Source organism: Lagenorhynchus albirostris, chromosome 2 (genome assembly GCF_949774975.1).
Source record: "Lagenorhynchus albirostris chromosome 2, mLagAlb1.1, whole genome shotgun sequence".
Classification (NCBI taxonomy): domain Eukaryota; kingdom Metazoa; phylum Chordata; class Mammalia; order Artiodactyla; family Delphinidae; genus Lagenorhynchus; species Lagenorhynchus albirostris.
Genome location: NC_083096.1, coordinates 168505840 through 168527813, shown reverse-complemented (window position 1 = coordinate 168527813; position 21974 = coordinate 168505840). Strand labels below are relative to the sequence as shown.

The 21974-nt window shown below is 49.3% G+C and overlaps 1 protein-coding gene across 1 annotated transcript; it reads right to left on the bottom strand.

Annotated features, from left to right (window-relative positions):
• Positions 1-426: 426 nt before the first annotated feature.
• On the bottom strand, positions 427-11842 carry LACTBL1 (lactamase beta like 1). The gene is made up of 6 exons (XM_060142769.1): positions 11728-11842; positions 10451-10560; positions 8246-8403; positions 6995-7233; positions 2012-2117; positions 427-1408 (listed from the first exon to the last, which is right to left on the bottom strand). Exons 1-6 carry the CDS (start codon positions 11774-11776, stop codon positions 427-429), a joined length of 1644 nt encoding a protein of 547 aa, XP_059998752.1. The 5' UTR covers positions 11777-11842.
• Positions 11843-21974: the final 10132 nt, after the last annotated feature.

The following is a 21974-nucleotide window of genomic DNA, read 5'->3' as shown; positions in this document are numbered from 1 at the left end:
ATACTGTCTTAATTACTGTAGCTTTGTAGTATAGTCTGAAGTCAGGGAGCCTGATTCCTCCAGCTCCATTTTTCTTTCTCAAGATTGCTTTGGCTATTTGGGGTCTTTTGTGTTTCCATACATATAAGGTTGATTTTTAAAAGACACAATGCTAGACCATCTTCTTAGATTCGACAGACATAAAAGTACTCTGTCAATTCGCTATTAAAGTTTCTAAATGCTCACTAAATTTCTGTAAACTCTTCCTCTCCCATGGATAACAAACAGTTCGCCACCGGCTGTAGTTCACAGACCACACTTTGAGTAGCACGGCCCTATCCCACTTTGCCAACTCCTTAGTTCTTTAATAGACATCCCTGCAGCCTTACCTTGCAGAACTAGGATGGAAAGCTGCCAGGCGAGAGAAGGGGAGGCTCAGAACAGGGGTCACTGGGTCTTGAATACTGGTTTGTGAGACAGCCGCATCACCCGGTACGTGTTGAGGCCCGGCACGTCGAAGCCGGGGGAAAGCCCGTGGTGGTCCAAGGGATAGAAGTTGACGAGCTGCCCGTGCTGGGCCTCGAGGGACAGCCAGGAGTCACCCAGCGGCAGTGCGCACGGAAACTCGCGGGCCACATACAGCTGGAAGACGCGGCCGCGCAGGTGGCGCAGCGCCAACGTGCGGAACGCCGGGGGCACCAGCGCCTCCACGCGGGGCCCGAACTGGCGCAGGCGCAGCTCGCCCGTCGGCCCGGCGCGCACTTCGTAGAAAGTCAAATTGGCAAAAGTGAAGTAGCCAGTGAAGGGTCGTGCGCTGGGCGGCGGAGCCGGGCTGAGCGCGGCCTCACGAAGGGCGCTCTCCATAGCCGGCAGAAGCACATCGTAGACCTGAGCCACCAGGTCAGGCCCTGGCGGCCTCGGCCCAGCCAGGAGCAGCACGAGGCTCAGGCGCAGCGGCGGCACCAGGGAGAAGGTGGCGGCGTAGCCGTCCAGGTCACCGTCCTTGCGCACCACGCGGTAGCCCTGCTGCGCATGGAACTCCCACGGTGTGCCAGTCTCGTTGGCGAAGTAGGCGCCCGGGCAGGCCAGCAGCGGCACCAGTAGTGTCTTAGCCGCGTCTGGCCGCAGAAGCCGCTGGGGCCTGCTGCCCAGGAGCACCATAGCCAGCTTGGCCAGGTCATTGGTGGTGGAGTACATCTGGCCCGACGGGCGGTACCAGCCGAGATCGTACAGCGGCGCCGGCCGCCCGCTGCCATAAAAGCCAGCTGCCAAGCGGGCGCGCACAGGAGGTGTCAGATCGAAGCCTGTGTCTTCCATCCCCAGCGGTTCCAGCACGTTCTCCAAGATCCAGTGCTGGTAGTCACCCTGGGCGGTGTGGGCTGCCAGGACATGGGCCAGAAGCGAGAAGGCCAGCGTGCTGTAATGGCATCTGGAAGAGGAGGGGTGGAAGCTAGGATGCAGCCTCGGATGGACATCTCCAGGCCCTAAATAAACCCTTCCCACCTGCTCAGACTGTCTGCAAAGCCATCAGAGTTTCTGATGGCTTCTCTGTTCAGTGGCTGGCTACACCAGCTATCCACTCCCTATCTCATCAGCATCCCATTTATTTCCAGCACTTGGCAAAGTCTGTATTTATCTTGTTTATCTGTTCACTGATAAGAATGTTCACTGTTCACTCAGAAGAATGCAAACTCCACGAGGAGGGACCTGGTTGGATTCGTTTGCTGCTATATCTCAGTTTAACATATTCCAAGCACAGAGTAAGTGTTCAATAAATGTTGAGTTGATTAATGGGAAAAACATGAGATTCAAACAGGACTGGATCTGGGCCCAGCTCCCTGCTGCCTTGCTCTGCCATCCCTCTATGGTCCTCAGTCCCCCCAGCTGTGGAACAGGGGATGTCATCAGTGATCTGCGAGGTCTTTCCTGGCTCTGACCACCTAGGATGAGGTGACATAGGTTCTCTCCCAGGAGGGGTATGTCACCTTGTGAGGTTCCTAACATTGGTAGGGCATCAGGGCTCACTCCTTACCTGGTTCCTGGGTCTGCCACCAGCACATCATCCTTGAGCAGGTTCAGGGCCTCCTGGGTGCTGCCCCTCCACAGCAGCGAAGTGGAACGGAGCCTTCGGGGCAGCCCTAGGGAGGAGCAGTGGTCAGACCTGCTGGGTCAGCTGATGGTGGGATGATGGGCCCCTGGCTGTACCCCCTCCCCCACCTTCCATGAGTTGAGAGATAACAAAATCACCTTTAAAAAAAAAAAAGCTCTGGCATAGATTCTAATCCTGCCTGTGTTTCATTGGGCAAGCCATTTAACCTCTCTGAGCCAGAGTCCCCTCATCTGTAACATGAGGGAAATAATTGCTATGTCATATGGCTGGTGTGAGGATTTGGCGAAATCAAATGCTTAGCATGGTTCCTGGTCATAGTAATTGCTCAAAAAATAATTGTTATCATCAACCATAGATATTTGATTCCATAAAATTCTTGAGGTCACTGCCCAGATAGGTTTTGTGGAAGTGGCTGCTCCGGTCACTTGGAATTTTCTGTTTATTGGATGTGACTAGTATTGACAGGATCACAGGATTAGGATTCTTCCCACCCATTCACTCAACAATAGTGTTCAAGCATCTCTTTCGTGCCAAAGACTGTTCTGGGTACTGGAATTCAGTAGTGAACAAAACAAAGTCCCTGCCCGTGTGGAGTCTGCATTCTAGCAGAGGAGACAGACAAGAAGAAAATAAATATGCATGCTGTGGAGGGAAATAATTCCATGTATGAAAGGAGGGATTGTTATTTTTTACAGAGTGGTCAGAGGAAGGCCTCACAGAGTAGGTGACCCTTGAGCAGGTGAGAACTCGAGGAGGTGAGGGAGAGAGCCACATAGCCCTGTGAGGAAAGAATGTCTTAAGCAGAGGAAAAGAGCAGGTGCAAAGGCCCTGAGGCAGGAATCTGTGGGCATGTTTGAGGATCAGCAGGAAAGAGCCAGTGTGGCTGGCAAGGACTGAGAAAAGAGGAGACTTTGGAGGTGAGAGATATTGGGGTGCAGGCACCAGATCCTGTAGGGTGCTATAGGCTACCGCAAGGACTTGGCCTTTTCTCTGATTGGGATGGGGCCACTGTAGGGCTTTGAGCAGAGGAGCGATGTGATCTGACATATATCAGGGTTGCTCTGGCTGCTATGTGAAAACAGACTTTGGGGGGCAATGGCAGACACTGGGAAGCCTGTAAGGAGACTTGCAAAAATCCATGTCTAAATGCTGGTGGATTGGATGAGTGAGGAGTGGTTGGATTCCGGACATATTTTGATAATGGAGCCAACAGAATTTGCTACTGGAGGGGATGTGGAGGGTGTGGGAGTGAGAGAAATCAGGGATAACTAACTCCAGGCTCTTAGCCTGAGCAGCTGGGGGATGGAGTCCCAAGTCCTGGGTTTAAATTCTGACTCTAACACTTCTTGCTGTGTGGCCCAAACCATATGCTTTACCTCTCTGAGCCTCTACTTGCTCACCTTGAAGTGGGTTGAAGCACCTGCAGTGGTTTCCCTGTGAGGTGTTACAAAACTTAACTAAGAATGGATGAAAAGCTCCAAGAATGAGAGAAAGCTCTAGATTAGGGTGAAGGTCAATCATAAAAGATACTGGGGGGTTTCCCTGGTGGTGCAGTGGTTGAGCGTCTGCCTGCCAATGCAGGGGACATGGGTTCGAGCCCTGGTCCGGGAAGATCCCACATGCCGCAGAGTGACTAAGCCCGTGAGCCACAACTACTGAGCCTGCGTGTCTGGAGCCTGTGCTCCGCAACAAGAGAGGCCATGACAGTGAGAGGCCCGCGCACCACGATGAAGAGTGGCCCCCGCTCTCCGCAACCAGAGAAAGCCCTCGCACAGAAACGAAGACCCAACACAGCCAAAAATAAATAAATAAATTTATTTTAAAAAAAAAATACTGGGAACGTATAACAGAGTCATTCAGGCAGCTGTATGCTCAATTGGTGGGCTTTGGGACACGTAGGGTGGGCTTTTTTGTTTGTTTGGGTGGGTTGCATTTTTCTTAATTAATTTATTTTTATTTATTTTTGGCTGCATTGGGTCTTCGTTGCTGCATGCAGGCTTTTTCTAGTTGCGGCGAGCGGGGGCTACTCTTCGTTGCAGTTGTGGGCTTCTCATGGCGGTAGCTTCCTCTTGTTGCAGAGCATGGGCTCTCGGCGCACAGGCTCAGTAGTTGTGGCACGTGGGCTCAGTAGTTGTGACTCATGGGCTCAGTAGTTGTGACTCGTGGGCTTAGTTGCTCTGCAGCATGTGGGATCTTCCCGGACCAGGGCTCGAACCTGTGTCCCCTGCACTGGCAAGCAGATTCTTAACCACTGTGCCACCAGGGAAGCCCGTGTAGGGCGTTTTTAAACTGACCACAAACACAAGACCCCTGTGCTGGGTCCCTTGGGTACAGATGAAGAAGAATCCACAGTGTACCCTTAGAGGGAGCCCTGGGGTCAGGTTATAAACAGGAGTGTATTTAATAGGAGGCTCATGGAGCAAAATCCTCAGGGCCTCTCACCTGTATGACCCCTTCCAAGGCCTGTATCCAAGTTTGAATTTATAGTATTGTATTTTTAAAGAGGACCCCCAAATTATATCTACATCAGGCCTCCATAAACCTAGGTCTACCCTTGGCTGTAATAACCAGAGCTATGTTGACAAGTACCTGCTGTGTGCCAGGTACTCTGCTAAGTGCTTGACATTCATTAGCACATTTAATACAGCAAAATAGCATGAACCAGTCCTTTTACAGAGGAGTAAAACAAGGCTCAGAGAGGTTACGTGACTTACCCAAGATCACACAGCTGGAATTAATTTCAGTGCTCATGCCCTTAGCCACTAGGCCACCCTCCCCCAAGGCTCTGATCCTGTCCTGCCTGGACGACTTCAGGAGGTTCCACTATCTGGCAGAGCCTCAGGTTCACCATCTGCTAATGGGAGTGCTAACCAGCCATGTCCATAGACTGAGACCTCAGGCCTGAACGCACTTTGTAAAATGATGAAATAGTAGGCACTTATGGTGGATTCCTACCATCTAGAGTTTGATGGGTTGGTGACTGCAAATATGAACAATAGAAGGCATTTTGGGGTGGTGCAGCTGGTGCCTGCCTTCTCCTCCTTGGCTGGGTCCGTCACCATGCAGCACAGCCCCCCTCCCACCCGTTCCTGCCCAATTCCTGTTCACTGGCTTTGTCTTCCAGTATCCCAGCCTGCCCTTGCCCTTCCACCATGTAGATTTCATCTTGGCTTGTTAGCACATCTTTTATTATCATCATTATTATTATATAATTTGTTTTTAATAAGTAATTCATTTACATGATTCAAAAGTCCAAAGACACCAAAGGGTATACAATGAAAAATTTTCCTCCCACTCTTCTCCACAGCCACCAAGTTCCCCTCCCTGGAGGCAGCCCAGTGATTCAATCCCTTTCCCTTCCAAAAATATGTGGTACACATTTTTATATATATACCTGTATATATACACACACACACGTAATATATGTGTATATAAATATATGTTATATAACAGATACATTACAAATGGATTATACATATACATTCATATACATATATACATTATATGTGTATATATTATTTATTCATATGGTAGCTACAATATATGCTGTTACGAGCTTTTTTACCCACTTAAGATTGTATGTGCATCTCAGTACACAAGGAACGTTATTACCCATTTTTTTAGGGCTACAGTAGTATCTGATTGTATAACTCTGTCATAGTTTATTTAGTTACTCCCCTATTTATATTTAGGTTGTTTCAATCTTTTTTTTTCACTATCACAAACAGTGCTGTAGTGAATAACTGTGTACATACCTCATACCGCACATGTGTGAATACATCTGTAAGAGAATTTCCTAAAAGTGTAACTTCTGAGTCAAAGGATATATACATTTTTGTGACAGGTATTACCAATTGCCCTCCACACAGGTTGCACCAACTTTTTTTTCTTTATTTTGGTCGTGCAGCGCAGCATGTGGGATCCTAGTTCCCCTACCAGGGATCAAACCTGTGCCCCCTGCAGTGGAAGCACAGCGTCTTAGCCACTGGACCGCCAGGGAAGTCCCAAGTTGCACCAATTTAAATTTCCACCACTGATGTATAAGAGGGCCTATTTCACCATAACTTCACCAACTCAGTACACCCACCATTATGGCCTTTACCAATCTGATAAGAGGAAAATGTGTCTCAGGAGATTTAATTTGCATTTATTTTGTTATGAATGAGGTCGAGCATCTTTTAATATTTTGTAATATTCTTAAGAGCCATTTATATTCCTCTTCTGTGAACTGTCTGTTCTGTTCCTATCCTTTACCCATTTTTCTGTTGGGTTCTTGGTCTTTGTAATGGTTTATATACTAAGGGAAATTAACGTATAATTGTAGAATATATTCAAATTATATATAAAATATATAATTTGTAGAATTGTCAACAAATATTCACTTGTTGACTTGTTCTTGATCTAATAAGCAGATCTTGACCTGTCAGCTTGCTTTTGACCTTCCAACAGATCCTCATTTGTCCACTTGACCTAAATTCCCAGGTTTTACCTCAGCTTTTTTTTTTTTTTTTTTTTTTTTTTTTTGCGGTACACGGGCCTCTCACTGCCGTGGCCTCTCCCGTTGCGGAGCACAGGCTCCGGACGCACAGGCTCAGCGGCCATGGCTCACGGGCCCAGCCGCTCCATGGCATGTGGGATCCTCCCGGACCGGGGCACGAACCCACGTCCCCTGCATCGGCAGGCGGACTCTCAACCACTGCGCCACCAGGGAAGCCCCACCTCAGCTTTTAACTCACGCGATCTTTCTACCCCTGGCCCGCCACCCAGGAAGGATGAGAGGGAGCTATGGCCAGTTCAGGAAGCAGAGCAGAGAGTGGGCCCAGCCTGGCTGGATGAGAACCTGCTCCTTGGTTCCCCTACCTGAAATGGTTTGGGCTGAGCTACGTTAAGTTCAGAGCCACTCACCTGAGAGCTGGCTGGCCATCCTTCGGAGGGTGACAGGTGAAGGCCTTGGGGCTGGGCCCACCTCCTGCAGACTATCCATCAGGCTCTTTTGTTCAGGCGCTGATGCCATGCCCAGTGGGTTGTTAATGGTGAAGGTGCTGGCGTACCGCTCCAGAGGGTCATCTAGAGAGGCCACGATGCCCTCTTCCCACAGACGATAGAGCATCAGCACGGGAAAGATCTTGGAGATGCTGGAGATCCTGGACAATGTGGGGGGCACAAGGGTGCAGAGGGCATCCTGTTGGCCTCACGACCCACCTCCACCCTGCACCCCCAGCCTCCAACTTTCTAGCATAATTAGGAAAGCACTGAGTCCACCCTTATTCAGCATCTCTGGCAGAAATCCACCAGCCTCTGTAGAATGCCTTTGGGATGCTTGAGAACTTACCAGGGGCAGTGGGGCTGGACCAGATGGACACTCTCGAGCACCTCCCCCATGCCAGGCCCTTCACCAGGCACTTCGCTCCCTGGGACAGACCTGGGTTGGGATCCTATCTCTGCCTCTCACCAGCTGAGTTGCCTTGGGCAAGTGCTAGACCTTTCTGAGATTCAGTTTCATTGTCTGTTTTATGGGCTGTAGAAAGGATCGAACAAGATTGTGCTTGCAAAGTGCTTGGCAACACACCTGGAAGGTAGTAAGTGCTCAATAAGTGATAGCAAATATAATTGTTGCCCTGTGCCTGGCACATAGCAGGTGCAGTGTGAATGGAACCCTGCAATCCTCACAGTATCTCAGGGAGCAAATGTGTTCACTTGGCACTGTGAGCTTTGAGGATCCTACAGGCAGCGCCCAGGAGGGGAGACTCTGGGTGTGCAGCAGATTGTCCCAAGTTGCTTCCATCTGGGCCACTGCTGCCAACTGGCAGAGACCCAGGTCGAGGACCCAGGAACTGGTTACGGTTCTTTAGTGTCACATGGAAGGGGTGTGGGGTGGGACATAAGGGAGCCTTTTCTAGTTTGGGAGGCATTAGGATAACGGCTCTCCAAAAGGGATTCCTTCCTGACTTGTTACCACTGTGGTGTGATGTTAGGAACTCACTGGTCCTCTCTGGACCTCAGTCTCCTCATCTATAAAATTGCCAAGACTTAATAAAGGGCCCTGGCAGCTAAGACCCCCAGTCATGATTCTCTTGAGTCCCCCTACCTCCTAAGTCCCCCTTGTCCTACCACTCTTCGCCCCCTCCACAAGACCCTGGTGGTCCCCCAGCTGACCGGTACATGGTGTACTCATTGGGGGGCCCAGAAGCCGGGTCTGAACCATTCTTCCTCCCGAAGTTCCCGGTCCAGAGCACAGTGTCGTTGTGGATGACAACTGCAGACATAGCAGCCAGGCCTGGGGCAGACAGTGCCTGCCGCAGGATCCTGTCCACCTTGGAAGAGAAGAGCAGGTGCCTCAGAGTACAGGTGCAGAGACAGGCCCCTCTCCCCACCCACAGGCCCCATGTGGTTCTGTACACCGTACCATTCACATACCGCACCTTGTACACAGCACCCCCTGCCTGACTCCCCTCCATTCTCTCCCCCTAGTGGCTGGAAGGGAGCCCAGTGAGCCTCCAGACCTCAGGTTCTCAGACCGTGTCCCATGGGGTGGGGACCCCACCCAGCGGCAATCAGAGCAGATCCCCTGGAAACTGTTTTGTATGTAAGTTTTCCTCATAAGACCTTTGTTCAAAGAAACATTTCCTTGGAAATACGTAAGAGGAGGGAGGCATTAAAACCCCTGACCTAATCAAACCTGTGTCTGATGCCCTAAAAAACCTCCAACAGGCTGAGTCTGACCCCCTAGTGTTGGAGAATTCAGTATTTATAGAGGGCCCCTAACGCTGTCTTTGAACATTTATTGAAAATACCTCATTATTTTCAGTCATGTAGTATAATGATGGTGATTAACAGCTAACATTTACTGGACATTTACAACATGCCAGACACAGTATAAAATGATTTTCATACATTGTCTCACTTAATCCTCATAAGTCATTGCTGATTTCTCCCCATTTTACAGGTGAGAAAATTTGAGATACGAAGTGACTTGCCCCGGTGGTTAACGGCTAGTGGAATCAGGATTAGAACCCTATGCTAACTCCAGCACCTCCTAGCCAAGAGATTTTACATTCCCTGAATTGAGCTCAGTCTACCTGTAGTTTCCACCCCTGCACTAATTTTGCCTCTCTGAGCCTCAGTTTCCTCCTCTTTAGCTAGGGATTCACAAGGTGGTAACATAGAGAAGATAGCACAGTGCATGGCATGTACCAGGTACTCACTAGAAGGCTGCTATGGTTATTATTGTTGCTTTATTTTTTTTTAAATTACTCTGACCCCTGGGAGCCAAATAGCACACTTCTGCTCTCTCTCCTTCACAAAAGCTTTTTGTGTATTTGCAGGCAGTGATTGTGTCTCTCTGCACTGGCCCACGCCTGCTCTTATGTGGACACATCACCCTCCTTCCCTTCAGCTGTTCCTCGGATGAAGTTTCAAACCATCTCCCACCACCACCACCAGGCTGCTGCACATACACTTCTGATCTGTGTGTCTCCTAAGGTGAGTGACCCAAGTGGGTAGGGTCTGAATGGCAGAATGGCACAGACAAGAGCTGGCTGACAGCCCCCTCTAGTGTTGAGCCATTCTGCAATGGTAAAAGTTGTGTTGTGGGGTCTTTAATCATCTTCCAATGGCCTCTGTGATCCTCTCCTATCTCATCTTTCTCCACCCCCACTTAATGGCCCCACCAGACTGAATATCCTGTCTGTATATGCCTCATACTGACTCTGCTGCCTCTGGGCCTTTGCACATGCTGTTCCCTCAATCTAAAGCACACCTTTCACACCCCCAAGCTCCCTCATTATACACACACATATACTCTGAGTATCTACTCCTTGTTCACCTCTCAGTTTAGACACCACTTCCTCCAGAAGCCTTCCCTGACCCCAAGTCCAGTTCCTTTGTGTCACCATGTACCCTAAACTTTCTCTATCCTCACTCTTACCCCTGTGTTATAAATATTTACTATCTTGACTGTTCTAAGACTAGTAGCTTCTTGAGAGCAGGACAGTATCTTCTCCTGCCATATCCCTGGTGTGTAGCGCAGAGTAAGTGCTCAAGAATTATATGTTGGGGGGCATGCCTTGTGGTCCAGTGGCTAAGACTCTGCACTCCCAATGCAGGGGGCCTGGGTTCAATCACTGGTCAGGGAACTAGATCCCACATGCTGCAACTAAAGATCCCACATGCATGCCACAGCGAAGATCCCGTGTGCCACACTAAGACCCAGTGCAGCCAAATAAATTAATTAATTTTTTAAAAAAAGAATTATATGTTGAATGAATGAATGAATGCCACTACCAGCTCAGAGGATATGCCCTCCCCTTCATCAACCGGGCCTAGCCCACACAGCCAGTTCTCTCCTGGCTCATCACTGACCTTTTTCAGGGCCTCCTTCAACACGGGGAGGGGGTGGGCCAGGGGCACAGGCTCAGGGTGCTGGGGACACATCCTCACGGGGGCAGAAGTCACCTCTGGTCCCAAGGAACCTGGAGGGAACATCGCATGGTGAGTGGAGGACAGAGATCAGGTTAGTAGTCTAGGGGCCATTGCCCACTGGGTCTTCTCTCACTTCTGGGTGATCTCAGGAGGCAGTGGAAGGTTTAGAGAAGAGTGGTTCTTGTACTCTTGCGGGGTTCTCACACCCTTACCACCCCACACTGTCCTTAGAGGATGCAGGGAGGTCTGGAGGCCGTTGTGATGGTCTCACAGCCTGAATCCTGCCCCGCCAAGGTCCACACCTTCCCCCTGCATTTCCAAGAAAGCCACACACCTGGACAAAAGTAGGATGGGACTCAAACCCTAATGCCCAGATACACAGCTCTGGGGATGAAATGAGTTGTTCCTGGTGGTTTAAGCCTGAAGCCTAAGTGGGGCCCTGAGTCCACTTCTCCACCCTAATATATAATCAGAACTGGAGAAAGGGGGACGGTAGAGAGGTGGCTGAGCCTGCCCCACAGAGCCGGAACTTGTCTAAGTCTGCTGACCACATGGAGGGAGGAAGCTCGTCATGCGAAGAGAGAAGGGCTACCAACAGGCGCCTGTGGCCTGATTGGTGTCTCGAAGGCCAGGCAGCAGGTAGTGAGTGTAGGACTGTGCTGTCTCCTCCTGGGCATGCTCTGCCCTTTGCCCCTGGCTGCCCATGGCTGGTATCTTGTGGTGAGGCTGTGCCAGCTGGGAGGGCTGGCCCTAGGGCATGAGCCTGGCGTTGTCAGCAGTGGTGGTGCATTTGCTGAGCCTTGACCAGCCCAGGATGGAGAGACCAAGAAATGGCAGCTGCTGTCCATGGACACGTGGACATGTTCCTCCCGGGGTCTTATATGTAGCTGGGGCAGTGCCTTTAAAGGGAGGTAGGGCCTGGAGGTCCCACCTTGGGGGCCCAAGGAAGAGCAAGGGAAACACTGCACTTTTGGGGGGGACCCTGAGTTTTACCCTTGGAGTCGATGGCTTAAGGGACCCCCAGTGGTATTAGATCCTCAGTTACTACAGAAGGTCATCGAGGCGCAGAGGGATCACATGACTGGCCCGAAGATGCACAGTTAGTGAGAGCTGGAGTCAGAATGGTCCTCCCTCCTGCCTCAGATCAGGAGTGGTGGCTCAAAGCCCATGGGGACCTCCGGGGCTGGGGGGAAACTCAGGGGTGTTCCTGCACTCACCGGTCTTCAGCTTGGGGAGGTAATACTGCCACAGGAAGCAGCCAGTCATGAGCACAGAGAGCACAAAGAAGAAGCTGCAGGAAACCGGGAAGAGCCACTTCTGTTTCCCTTTCAGCAGGCTGAGCTGCCGGCCAGCCTGCAAGGGGAAGGACAAGGCACACCCCCAAGGGGGTCAGCAAGAGGGAGGAGAGAGGGACCCCTGCCCTGGCCTCTCCTATGCCTTAGGTTCACCCAGACATCAGGAGAGCCCACAGCTTGGGGTAAGTTTCACACCTGTAAAACCAAGGGCCTTCCCAGGATTGCCCCTTCAACAGCTCTGCCCCATATGTACCTCTGCACCTCTGTGCCTTTGCATAGCCTGTTCCCTCTGCTGGGTGTGCCCTCTCTCTCCTATGTACTTAGTGAAACATCTAAGACCCGCTGAAATGCCACCTCCTCCATGAAGCCTTCCCCAACTCTCCTCACCCAAGTCCCCAGCAGGGCACTAGGCACAAGCCTCCGTTGTGGTGCACATCCAGCTTTCTCTCTAATACAGTTGTTCTACAACTGTCAGCTGATCCACCTCACGGAGTGTGAGTTCTCCAAGGGAGGGGCCACTTCCTCACTCTCTGTCCTCCACGGCCTCTGGTTTATCCTGGTTGCTCAGTACATGTTGTGGAGGGAATGTGTGGGTCCTGAGAACACAGGACAAGGCTTCCCAGGAGACTCGCTTCGCCCCATGCCTCGCCACACACCCGCTTTCCCAAGCCTCCACCAACGGTGTGTTCTTGCAGCGGGCCTGCGTAAGGCTCCCAATGTGTGGTTGGTGTCTCCCAGCTGTGGCTGGTCTCATCGCCACGCCCCCCATGTTTCTCTGCCAAGTGAGTATAAAAACCGTTGCAGTGAAAAGGGACCTGCCTGGAAAGCTCAAGAAAGGGTGGAGCTCAGAGAAATGGGGCCTTTTCCTCAGACAGGTGCGGGGGCTGAGCAAGTGCGGCTTGGGAGGTGGGCGAGGGCAGGAAGCAGGGAGCATAAGACGATGAGACCAAGGCCTGAAGTCCAAGAGAGGGAGGAGGAAGAGGCCGCGTGAGGAGGTGGCAAGGAATCTAAAGAGAAAGTGTGTGTGGCAACCTGGCCCCCAGGAAGAACCATGTATTCCCTCACAGCCAACTTAGAATCCTGGAAACACAGTACCACCTCCAGTTAGTGTCCCAGACACGGTGCTAAAAGCCTTTTAAGAGGCGTATCATGGCACCCTGTGAGGTAGGCGCCCTCAGTGCCCTGATGTTACAGATGAGGCTCAGAGAAGTTAAATGACTTGCCCAGGGTCACACAGCTAGTTGCAGAGCTAGCATTTGATCTCTGTCTCTGGCCTGCTCAACCAAAGTTCTGGAAGAGCCTTCACAGTCATTTGTTGAACTTTCTCATTTCCAGGTTGGCAAACTGAAGTTACAGGAAGGAAAGGACTTGTCTAAAAAATAATAAACATCATATGTTGAGTGCCAGCTTTAAGCCTGACCCTGCACTATTCACTTAACAGGTATTATCTTACCACATTTCATAGTCTGTTCATGAAGTTGGTTTGGGCACTTTCATTTTAGAGGTGATAAAATGAGGCTTACAGAGGTTAGGGGACTTGCTCAAGGTCACAGGGCACAGCAGTGGCAAAGCTGGGATTCAGATCCAATTTGCCTGACTCTCCACCTTTTTGTCTTAATGTGTCTTACGTCTCTTTTGAACTATCTTCATTGCTGCTGTAACCTAAACTGTGATGTGAAAGGACTCTTCCCTGGTCTCCCCTAATCCTTCTCTGTCCCTCCTAGAGGGCCTGCAGAATGAGAGAGCTGGGAAGGAATTCAAAATTCAGGACCCTTGTCCCAGGATTGAGGGCTCTGTTTCATTTATTCATCCTTTCAACAGCTCTGTATTGAGCACCTACTAGGTGAGAGGCACTGTTCCAGGCCCTGGGGGCTCAGCAGTGTACCAGTATCAGAATTTCTGCCCTTGGGGAGCTAGCATGCTGGTGTTTAAGGCCTAGCTCTCCTGGCCAGCCCAACTCTGCACAATCTCTCTGCTGTGCTCAGTGGCTGACCTGTGCTCAGGGCGTGGTGAGGATTTGCCGAGTGAGTGGGTGAGAGTAGTACAAATCATCGAAGAGTGAGAATCAGCCAGCTGCTGGAGAGCTGGGTCTCACACTCGGGCCTCTGAAATGTTCAGTCACAGAAGACACCCTTGCAAAGCAAAACCCACATCCAAATCCAGGATACACCACCCTAAGACCCATAAAACCTTTGGCAACTCCCAGTTTCTTCATTTGTAAAGTAGGAAAGGTAATAACCTTGCAAAGTTGTTTTGAGACAAAAAACATAGCACCTATGTGAGGGGTAATATTCTAAGGACTTTAATGTACTTTATGCATATGAAATCATTTAACTCTCACGATATCCCATGAGACAGTATTATTATTACCACCAGTTTACAAGTGAGGAAGCTGAGTGTCACATATGCTAAGCCATTTACCCAAAACCACACAGTATTATGTGGCAGGACTGGACCTTGAACCCATACAGGGTGGCTCCAGAATCTGGCATCCTTAACCACTAGGCTGTCTCTGCTGACTCAGGTGAATGAGATGACATAGGCTCACACAAAAATGTGTCCTTGAATGTCCATAGCAACATTATCATAACAGCAAAAAAGTGCAAACAAACCAAATGTCTATCAAATGATGAATGGGTAATCAAAATGTGGTACATCCAATGGAAGATTATTTGGCCGTAAGAAGGAATGAAGTAGTACAACATGGATGAACCTTGAAAACATGGTAACTCAGCCACAAGAGGCCACGTGTTATATGACTCCATTTATATGAAATGTCCAGAACAGGCAAATCCACAGAGACAGAAAGTAGACTAGTGGTTGCCAGTGGCTGGAGGTGCAGGGGGGTGGGGAGTGACTGCTAACGGGTAGTTTTCTTTTGGGGGGTGATGCAAAGATTCTAAAATTGATTGTGGTTCTGGTTATACAACATTGTGAATATGCTAGAAACCACAGAATTCTACACAAAATTGGTGAATGTTATGGTATGTGAATTATATCACAATAATGATTTTTTATAATAGTACCTATTTGTATTCAGTTGCAAGGATTGAATGAGTTAATATTTATAAATCACTTAGGGCTTCCCTGGTGGCGCAGTGGCTGAGAGTCCACCTGCCATTGCAGGGGACACGGGTTCGTGCCCCGGTCCAGGAGGATCCCACATGCCGCGGAGCGGCTGCGTCTGTGAGCCATGGCCGCTGAGCCTGCGCGTCCGGAGCCTGTGCTCCGCAACGGGAGAGGCCACAACAGTGAGAGGCCCACGTACTGCCAAAAAAAAAAAATATATATATATATATATATATCACTTAGAACAGTGGTGGGCACATGGTAAACACTATATAATGCATTAGCTATAATTGAATGCCTACTATGTGCTAGGCACTGAGCCAGATATTAGAGATATACTGATAAACAGCGAAGAAAATGTTTCCTACCCTATTGGGGATTACACTTGTCAGAGGAGGTGGGTATTAACCAAATCTTGCATTCGCTATTCTTTCCCTATCTCCCTTTCCAAGGGCTCCTCCTTCACCTCTGTCCTACAAACATAGTGTACCTGGCTCCCCTCCTCCTCTTTCCTCAGTACACACACAATCCCTAGGTGACAAATTACCTAATCAGAAGTGGAAGAGGGCCACCACTACAGATCCTACAGGAAAGTATTGTGAACAATGTTATGCCAATCCATTTGATAATTTAAATGACATGGACAAATTTCTTGAAAGACGTAATTTCCCCAGGTGATCTCATGCACAAGGATACCAGCCATGTGCTAATGATTACTGATTCTACAGCTTCTGCCCAGCTCTCTCCCCTGAACTTGAGACTACCATTTTCAACTGCCTACCAAATATTTCCACCTGGAAGTCCCCACACCTCTGAAACCCAACATCCATGGCAAAACTTGCTTATCTTCCCTCCTCCTCCTTCTCTAATATTTTCAACATCACTTCATGGCACCTGCTTCCACCAAGTCACACAAGCTAGAAATTTCAGGGTCTTCCCTGGCCCCTCCTTGCCCCTCAATCCCCACCCCCAGGCATTCACCAAGCCCTGCCGGCCTGTTAAGTTTATGAAATATTTCAAGCATAGAGAAGAATATATGGAGAATATAATGAACACTTGAGCACCCACCATCCAACTTTGATTAAATCTTAACATTTTACGATATTTTCCTCATATTTAAAAAGTACTAGGGACTTCACTGGTGGTTCAATGATTAAGGCTCCGTGCTCCCAATGCAGGGGGCCTGGGTTCGATCCCTGGTCAGGGAACTAGATCCCGCATGCCGCAACTAAAAATCCCACATGCTGCAACAAAAGATCCTGTGTGCTGCAACCAAAAAAAGAAAAAAAAAATCCTGCGTGCCACAACTAAAGACTTGGTGCAGCCAAATAAATAATTTTTTAAAAAAATAAAAAATACTATGTTACTTATTTAGTCTGTTGTCTCTTCATCCCATCCCATTAGAAAACAGGGACTTTTTTTTGTTTTGTTCACTGTAGTATTCCCAGTGACTAGAACAGTCCCTGGAACATAGCAGTCCCTAATAAATATTTGTTAAATGAATGAACGCATGAAGATAAAACATTCTAGGTAGAGTTGAAGCCCTCTGTCCCCTTTGCAGATCTCAATCTTCTCCCCCTCTCCCCACATGTGACACCCATTCTGATCTTGGTGTTTATCATTATCAGGCATGTTTTTATTCCTTTACTATGTGTTTATGGATCCATAAGCAGCACATCGTATTGTTTTTCAGATTTTAAAACTTATATAAATGATATCCTACTGTATTATCCTCCTTCAACTTACTTTTTTTCCAATTTGATACATGTAGTTCTGGATTATCCATTTTAACTTCTATAGAGTATGCTGCTGTATGACTATACTTCATAGTGTAACAGAGCATGGACTCTGGGGCCAGGCTGCCTTAAAGACGTGAGCATTTTATACATTTTAGTTGGGAGTGAAATATCTGGGTGGTAAGATATAGCCATCTTCAGCTTAACCAGATACTATCCAGTTGCTCTCCAAAGTTGTTCCAGTTTATACTTTCACCACCTGTGATTCTCATTGCTACTTTTAGTTTGCATTTTCTTGATTACTGATAAGGTGGTGAGTGTCTCCAGCACCAAGACCTTGGCTTTGATGCCTGCAACACCCGGCACTCCACCTGGCTCTGGCAGGTTCTCAGGAAGTAAGTTTTGAACTTTATGTTGTCCTGCAAGTGGAAAGACTTGGGTTCAAATCTCAGCCCTACCTTCCTGAGTCAGTTATAACTCTGGACAAGTCCCTTCCCCTCTCTGAACCTCCACTTCTTTAACTGTTGGAGAGGGCTGGGTTATTTACAAAGAGTTTACTTTTACATCTGGAAACCTCATTTGACTTCAAAAGTATCTTCCAGCTCTAGAATTTAGGGTTCACATTAAAGCCATTCTTTATTCATAATTTCTAAAGATCAGAAAAGTCCCTCAACTGGTGAATGAATAGACAAACTATGGTACATCCATGCAATGGAATACTACTCAGCAATGTAAAGGAACAAACTATTGATATACGCAATCATGCGGATGAATCTTAACTACATTATGCTAAGTGAAAGAAGCCAGACTCAAAAGGCTACAGACTATAGGGACTTCCCTGGTGGTCCAGTGGCTAAGACTCTGCACTCCCAATGCAGGGGGCTCAGGTTAGGGAACTAGATCCCACTTGCCACAACTAGGAATTCTCATACCGAAACTGAAGATCCCGCATGCCACAACTAAAGATCCCACATGCCTCAACTAAAGATCCCGCATGCAGCAATGAATATCTGGCACGCCACTACGAAGATCTGGCCCGCAGCAACGAAGACCCCATGTGCCGGAATTAAGACCCAGTGCAGCCAAATAGATAAACACATAAATTTTAAAAACATTTTTTTAAAAAAAGGCTACAGACTATATAATTCCATTTTCATAACACTCTGGACAAGGCAAAACTGCAAGGACAGAAAACAAATCAATGGCCAACTGGGAGTAGGGATGGTATAGACTACAACAGGGCAGAAGGGAATTTGGGAAGGTGATGAAACTGTTCTCTATCCTGATTGTGATGGTAGTTACAGGGCCATATGTATCTGTCAAAACACATGGAGCTGTACACCTAAAAGAGTGAATTTTAATGCATATAAACTGTACTTCAGGTTTTTTTAAATGAAGCCATTAAAAATCCCGAGAGCATTAGGTTGTCTCCACCTGGGTGTCAGAGGAGTGACACCAGACACAAGTCTGCACCTCAGCCACAGGAGTGAATGGGGAGGCTCTCTGGCATTGCCGTGGGTTCGTGTGGGGGGGGGGAGTCGGAAGGTGCCCCTCTCTGAGCATGAGCAAAGGACCACTGGGGCAAGCCCTGTGAGGGTGCCCTGGTCGAGGGCAGCCTGATCTCACTTAACAAGTACCTATGACACAGCATCATCCTCTCATTTTCAGGAACAGAATGAAATTCACAGGTATTCGATGACTCGATGAGGTCATTGGCAGTGGATGATGGAGCTGGGATTCTAGCCCTGTCTATGCATCCCCCCCCAACATGTGACTGGGTTCTCTGCATCTCCAGTGCGCAGCCCTCCTCTGGGGCCCAGCCTCATCTCATGTCTGTCTCCAGTCTCAGAATTTATTCCAATAGACACAAAGGTGGGGTCAGTATTTAATGTCGAAGGTGCTCACCAGCTGCTCACATTGACACTTGCAGATGTCACCTGGCATCTCTCCCCTCTCTCTTCCCAGCTGGAAAACGCTGGCGGAGGGGTTGCTCAGGGAGATCCAGGCTCTCCCAAACCCCACCCATAACGCGGTTCACCCAGCTCCTTCCCCTGGTGGTCTGCAGCCCAGAAACCTTCACCTTTATTCTCCCGACTTGCCACTCTGGGACAGCACTCCTTGTCCAGTCATTCATTCAGAATACAATCTCCAGGAGCTGGCTGTGTGCTGGGCACAGTGCTACGCCCTTTGGCTAACATCTGTCCCTCATGGAGCCGGCAGGATGGTGAAGAGGTCAGACACAAGGGCTCTGGGGCCTGAGACTTGATTCTGGCCCTTCCCTTATTAGCTGTGGACCAATGACTTCCCCTCTTTGAGTCTCAGTTTCCTTGTCTGTATAATGGGAATGGCCATCATTCCTACACCTCCTACATAGAATTTAGATGAGGGTAAATGAGAAAATGTATGCAAAGCCCTTTGAAACTAGCTGCTCACAGACTGGTAGCTAGTGGGGTCATAATAATTTCTCTGGGAGAGAGATGTAGACAGATCATGTCAGAGGGCTTTGGGGGCTCTGAGGTACCCATGAGCTCAGCCTCGGGGTGGGAGGGGGAGGAAAGCTTCATAGAACAGGTAGTTGGGGATGAGTTGGGGGCACTCCAGTCAGGGCCCTTGAGACAGGAAAAAGAAGAGGATCTGTTTCTGGTTTGTTTTGAGAATTTGATGAGTTATACACAGCAAACACTTGAAATGGTTCCTGGCCTGCGGTACAAACTCTAGAAACGTTAGTGATGACAATGAAAGTGATAGAGGGGTGATTTATGATTTAGGTCAATGCTTGAAGCAAGCCTTTGTGGAGCTATACCTCACCTGGGTCTTCATTCTCTCCATGGTGTGGAAGATTCTAGCCCCTTGAGGAGTCAGCTCTATAGCCCAGGAGACCCTGTGAACAAGAAACTGAGTCAGTGGAGAGAAGGCAAAGAGAGGTCCTGGAGGCTGGAAAAGAGAGGAGGGGGCTGGAGAAATGCAAGAAGACAAGGATGGGGGATTTGCACCCAGAAGTCCTCGCTGTTTCCCAGACACTAATGCATCTTCCCATGTTGTTTCCCCATCAGACTGAGGCTTTCTAGGGTAGGGATCATGTCTCCATTTCATGAAGCGCCACCTCAAAGGCAAGGGGAAACAAATTCAAAAAAACCCCAACGGTCCAGGTCTGCCCAGTCTGTCCTGATTTCAGCACTGAAAGTCCCAAACCCCTCAGTCCAGGGGAAACTGGGACAATTGGTCACCCTCCCTGCCATTGCCTCTGCTTCCAGTTCCTCCTCCTTCTTCAAGCCTCAGAAACAACCCTGTCAGACCCGTGCGTGCTTGGTCGCAACTCACCCTCTTCTGGAAGGCTCAGGAAGGACGGGGCAATTCAGATCCAGCCATGGTTGGCCAGTGCCTCCGGGAGCCCCCGTGTTCCGGGGGACAGGAATGACATCCTGGGTTCTGAGGCGCAGGCTTCACCCAGGCTCCGCAGGGGCTGGCAGATGTGGCGCCTGATTTCCCAGTGCTAATCCCTCTGTGTGTCTTACGCTATGGGGATTAGTTCCTGGGGTCCCCGAGCAGCCGGGAGTGGGGCACATCTGTCAGGGAGACTGTGTGGCGCCTCGTGACCCAAAATGCTCCAGGCTAGCGGGCAAATGTATGCTCTCTCCAGAAGGAGTGTCTGCCAAGCCCAGTGTGCGTAGGAGAGATGATGGGAACTGCCGGGAAACAGCCTCAGCCCGACCCACAGGCCTCCCACACCTGCCATCCCCCACACCAGCTCCTCAGCTACCTCTGAGGAACCCTGGGCTCCAAAGAACACGGTTTGAAGACCACTGGGGTCAGCCTAGTTGTTACATATTCGGATAACTTGGTTCAAATCCCAGTTCTGTAACTACCTGTGTAGCCTTGGGTAAGTCAGGCCCTCTTTGATTTTTCATCTATAAAATTGGGATGATATCTGTGTTATTGTGAGGATTAAACTGCAATGTGTATGCAAAGCAGGTAGCCCAGGACCTGGCACCTAGTAAGGGTTCTGTTAAGGTTAGCTTCTCTTTATTTTATTTATTTATTGATTGATTGACTGCGTTGGGTCTTCGTTGCTGCACATGGGCTTTCTCTAGTCACGGCGAGCGGGGGCTACTCTTCGTTGTGGTGTGCGGACTTCTCATTGCAGTGGCTTCTCTTGTTGCGGAACCTGGAATCTAGGAGCACGGGCTTCAGCAGTTGCAGGATGCAGGCTCAGTAGTTGTGGCTCACGGGCTCTAGAGCACAGGCTGAGTAGTCGTGGCGCACGGGCTTGGTGGCTCCGCAGCATGTGGGATCTTCCCATACCAGGGCTCGAACCCGTGTCCCCTGCCCTGGCAGGAGGATTCTTAACCACTGCGCCACCAGGGAAGTCCCAAGGTTAGCTTCTTTTTATAACTTGGGTTTTACACCACAACTTTAGGAAGTCACTATCCACTGATTTTAGTTGGCACAAAAGAGAAAATATATTTGCCTTCTTGGCACCAGATATGGCTGCACATTGGAATTACCTGGCGAGCTTGTAAAAACCGCTAGTCTGGATCCCACCGCCCCAGAGGTCCCCAGGGGTGCAGCCCAGGGCATCACGATTTTTTGAAAACTCCTCAGTGTGTGGTTAAGGTTGAGAATCATTGCCCCAGACCACTGTGTTTCCATCTCATTATAAATGAATGTAGGAATAGCCTGGGGATCGAGTTAAACTGCAGGTTCTGAGTCAGTGGGTCAGGGTGGGACCTGAGAGTCCATTTCAAACAAACTCCATTCTGGTCTGTGGACCACACTGAGGAGCAAGGCTCCTCTGCAATTCAAGGATTGCGCCAGCTTCTACTTCATTATCTCAATAGAACATCACAATTGCCTCCCAGCCACCCCGTGGCTTGAGTTATTCTATTTTGCTTATGCTCAGGGTCAAGTATATGAATGGTGGAGGCAAGCCTTTTGGATCTTTTTTTTTTTTTTAATTTTATTTTTGGCTGTGTTGGGTCTTCGTTGCTGCACGCGGGCTTTTTTTTTTTTTTCTCTAGTTGCGGTGAGCGGGGGCTACTCTTCATTGCGGTGTGTGGGCTTCTCATTGCGGTGGCTTCTCTTGTTGCGGAGCACGGGCTCTAGGAACACAGGTTTCAGAAGTCGTGGCATGCGGGCTCAGTAGTTGTGGCTCGTGGGCTCTAGAGCACAGGCTCAGTAGTTGTGGCGCACGAGCTTAGTTGCTCCACGGCATGTGGGATCTTCCCTAACCAGGGCTTGAACCCGTGTCCCCTGCATTGGCAGGCGGATTCTTAACCACTGAGCCACCAAGGAAGCCCAGCCTTCTGGAGCTTATTCTGTATCCCCCAAGGCCAAAAATCTGGGCTGACCCGGAAAAGGGGTGTG